The sequence below is a fragment of the Notolabrus celidotus genome, chromosome 8 (genome assembly GCF_009762535.1).
Source record: "Notolabrus celidotus isolate fNotCel1 chromosome 8, fNotCel1.pri, whole genome shotgun sequence".
Taxonomy (NCBI): Eukaryota; Metazoa; Chordata; class Actinopteri; order Labriformes; family Labridae; genus Notolabrus; species Notolabrus celidotus.
The window spans coordinates 27,231,646-27,235,971 of NC_048279.1; the positions used below are offsets into that span (position 1 = coordinate 27,231,646).

General features: G+C 37.3%; 1 protein-coding gene across 1 annotated transcript; it reads right to left on the minus strand.

Moving 5' to 3' along the window:
• Window positions 1-1,567: 1,567 nt before the first annotated feature.
• On the minus strand, window positions 1,568-4,115 carry LOC117817652. The gene is made up of 5 exons (XM_034690404.1): window positions 3,821-4,115; window positions 3,407-3,700; window positions 1,990-2,112; window positions 1,762-1,808; window positions 1,568-1,684 (listed from the first exon to the last, which is right to left on the minus strand). Exons 1-5 carry the CDS (start codon window positions 4,068-4,070, stop codon window positions 1,568-1,570), a joined length of 831 nt encoding a protein of 276 aa, XP_034546295.1. The 5' UTR covers window positions 4,071-4,115.
• Between the last annotated feature and the right edge of the window lie 211 nt (window positions 4,116-4,326).

Genomic DNA, 4,326 nt, shown 5'->3' on the forward strand with positions numbered 1-4,326 from the left:
CTTCAAAGGAGGGGAAACCTTCACTGGTATCAAGATTCAAGATTCAAGATTCAAGAAAGCTTTACTGCCAAGTGAGATCACACACACAAGGAATTTGACAAGGTGATTGGAACACCGTACCTAATAGAGTTCAATGGTGAGTGTGGGTCATGTGGAACAGACTGTACCTTGTTTTTACCACTGAGCAGATACAAATGATGGAGGAAACAGACTAGAATACAAGTTAAAAATCAGCTTTAATAAAAAACATGCACATGTCAAAAACCAATGCAACTGCAACGTTAACTAATAATGATAATAGCTTGATGTTAGCAATGTACATGTCAACGGGATAACCTTTATCATAAAAATGACACAGTTGAATGATTAATGCTGTAAACATTATCCAATAACTTTATGTTTTTAAGAATTTAGGAAAGACTTTATATACATTTTGCAGATGATACAGAGTCAACAATGTTAAACTGTTATTTTATTGTAAATAGGAAATTGTTAGGAAATCAAAACTTATAATAAATCAAAGTTAAACACAGAAACTTTAGCTGTACATTTATATATAAAACAGTCAAACAAAACTGCTTAAAGCACGGACAAAAGTGACTCATACCAAGCCTGCACAAAAAGCATTTTTTTCACCACTATATTGGCACCAATGAATCTGAGGTTAGCAGATAGATAACTTTCCAAGGGATAACTTTAGCTTGGCTGCACCAATATGATGTGAAAGCAGGGTCAGTATACCCAGGCCTCCACCAACAGCTCAAATGTAGACCTGCTTATTTATTGCGATAAATTTGAAAATTAATAATAATAATAATACCTAAGTTTTATATAGCGCTTTTAAATAACTCAAAGACGTTTTTACAAATAAATAAATAAATACAAATAAAGACAAGACAAGCAGACGACAAGGGAAGAGGTGGAAAAATTAATGTGAGGGGAATGCCTGTTTGAAAAGGTAAGTTTTTAACTGTTTCTTAAATGAAAGAAGTGAGTCAGAAGCACGGATGTGTGGGGGGAGAGAGTTCCAGAGGGTGGGGGCGGCTATGGCAAAGGCCCGCTATTACCAACAGCTATTACCAAATAAAGTGATGCATGAGATGCACTTTTAATACTTGTATCATTATTTAAAAAGTCATCTGCCCTTTATGAACTATTGCAACCAATATACCAGTAATAAATGCAGTGAGACGTATCCTACTGGTATTTCACACAGATGGTGGTTCTCAAAGAAGCAAGCGGCTGCGTCAATGCACAAAGCATGTTGGATACAACAGGCTGCGTTTTATAAACTGATGTGACTTATATTCTGGATTTTATGGTAACTGCAAAGTCATGACTCATACCAATGAACCTGAATCCTGCTCAGTTTAATATGTACTGTACATCCATCAAATAGCAGGAGCAACTACCAGCTGTCATTGGGCGAGAAGTTATACTCTCTATAAATGGTTTGCTGATATAAGGTTGTACTGTTTGTAATACAGCTAAGATGTACTTTAGCTCACACCAAAATTATCCAGATCATGTGACACTATCTGATGAAAAAAACAGACCTGTTTGCTCATCAGTTTAACCCAAAAGCCTTTAAAGCAGAGCTGATCCTCTCTTCCTTCACTGCACCGCTGGCAGCTTTCCTCATGGTGAAGACAACCGCAGAGTAAACTAGTGTGTCCTCATCGGTCTGTGAATATGAGTATGAATAAAAGTTAAAAATTATACATATTCGTACAAGTTTGACCTGCTTTTAAAATACTTTACCTGTTGAACTATTTGACGTCCACTGTATATATGCAGGTCAGCAGCAGCTAGATCATGAAACAGACAAATACAAAGTTACTTATGATCAGGGATGAAGTAGTTTGATTATATTTCTGCTGAGTGAACAAGTGAGTCGTATTACTTCTGGTAACAACACCAGCAGTTTGATATCATTAATAAGAAACATTAGATTTAAACTTAATTTTGAGTTTAATCAATAACTCTTACCTTTAAGTGGTTCACATTCTGCCATTTGCTTTTGGAAGCAGCTGAAAATATTAACAATCACAGAAATGACCAAGCAGAGTATCGCTATCATCAGGCCGATTAACTCAGGACTTGCTGTTTGCTCTGGAAAACAAAGGAGAAAAAAACAAAGTAATGATGATGTTATTCACATATAAGAAATATAAATTCCAGGTCTGTAAAAATAATCATACCGATCTGCAGTTTTGTCCCATCTCCAAATAAGATCTGTCCACATAATCTAATAATAATAGAAATATTTATTCATAGAGGACTTTTCGAAATTCACATCACACAGTGCTTTATGAGGCGGCAAAAGGACACTCCAGAGGAAACAACTGCTGCTATCTGTCTCATCACTATCATATCTGTTCCTCTCTTAATCTCCTGTATCCCTCTTTCCGACCCCAACTCTGTTGAGGAAGTTTTTTTCTTGCTGTAACTTGCTAAATGCTGCAAAGTGCTGTACTCATGGTGGATTAAGATGAGATAAGACTGAGTCTTATCCTGTCTTGATGTTGGGTCTCTGTTAATAATTTAACAGAGTACGGTCTAGACTTGCTATGTTTGTAAAAGCGTCTTGAGATATTGTTGTGATTTGGCGCTATACAAATAAAGATTGATTCATTGAAATATAAAATCAGGTCAATGTGAAAGACATGTCAGTTTCAGGAAAGGCTCTCAGATAAAAGTATGATTTGAGATGGGACTTAAACAAGAGTACTGACTCAACACGTCTAACTTCCTCAGGCAGATCATTCCAGAGCCACGAGGCCCAGACTGAAAATGATCTGTTCCCTGATGTTTTCAGCCGAGCGTCTGGAACGGAGCGATATTTGCCGGAGGATCGCAAAGTGAACACTGGAGTGTTGGGTATTAAAAGGTTGGAGATATAAGGGACCGATGGGTGCTGGAAAATAATCAATATAATCTTAAAATCAATTGAAAACATACCGGCAGCCAGTGTAAATATGCTAAAACAGGTGTAATAAGATCACATTTCTTAGTCCTGGATGAAAACCTGGCACTGACTAAAGTCAGTCAAGGGATTTTTGCTAAGACAGGTACAATAGCACCATCATATTAAAAATGTTTGCTTCTCCAACATTCTTTGGCATATATTGAATCAGACTAGGGGCTGTGAGCTGAGCTTCAGATAGCTTATTTGGTGTTCTTAGTATAGGATTCCTCCAGGTTTCTTGGTTTGCAAAGTTTTTACAGGAGGCTGATTTAGCAGTAGAGATTTCCCCCCCTCAAAAACAGCACAATCCAGTCTTAAGTCAAAACACTGAACGAAGCTGCTTTTTTCTTAAAATCAATTTCCAGAAACAAAGCTATTAAATAAAAATTACCCAGATCAAAGACCCGCAAGTTCCTCACATAACACAGAAGCATTTACCTTTGTTGTCTGGTTTTGATCTGTTTCCTGGTTTTATCTTCTCACATGTGTCCACAGCACAGAAATATGCTCCATCATCATGACAGCTGGTGTTATTGAAGAAACTGCAGTTGCATTTCATTGTTGAGAATACATCACGGTCGACACTGATTCCCAGAGTAAAATTAGATCCTCCTGAATGTGATCCGGCTCTATAACAGCACACACTGTGCTCTTCTGGACAGGTTTTACCCTCAGACTCTCCAGGATGGACTGGTTCAGGTGTAGAGACTGCAGTGGTAACAGGTTCTGCTGCTGGGAATTGAAACCAGATGGTTTGAAGCTTTTATCAATTTCCTGAAAGAAAGCTATTTTGTCTTTTGACTAAATTATGTAAGCGTGTTAAGTATTAACAAAGAAAAAAGGGTTGCTTACCTTTGACCGTCAAATTTGTTCCCTTCAAAAACGTCAAGTTTTGTTGAGTTGTTTTCATACAGAAGTAAAGTCCTGTATCTCCAAGCTTTGCTTTGGTAATATGCAGAACAAATGCTCCAGTGTGCTCTGAGGTTTTAATATGAGTATCCAAACTAGGTAAACTGTATGATTTGCCTAAATATTCTGGAAATTTTCCAGAATGAATCCTGATCCAAAACAGGCTCCCTGAACCCTCTCGTTTACATTCCATTTCCACGTCTCTTCCAACACCAACAGTCTGTGTCTCAAAAGTCAGATTGTTCTTGCATCCTGAAAAGACAGTATTTCACATTAACAGGTGAACAATCATGAAAGTGCTTTTCTCAACCTTTGTAAGAGGATGACAAACTTTAAATGTATATTTTGATTCAGACACATTAGCATATACTCACGTGTTGCTCTGAGCATCAGCAAGAAATAAAACACAACAAGCATTTTCAGGTTAATCCGCTGGAAACAGCTGTTGT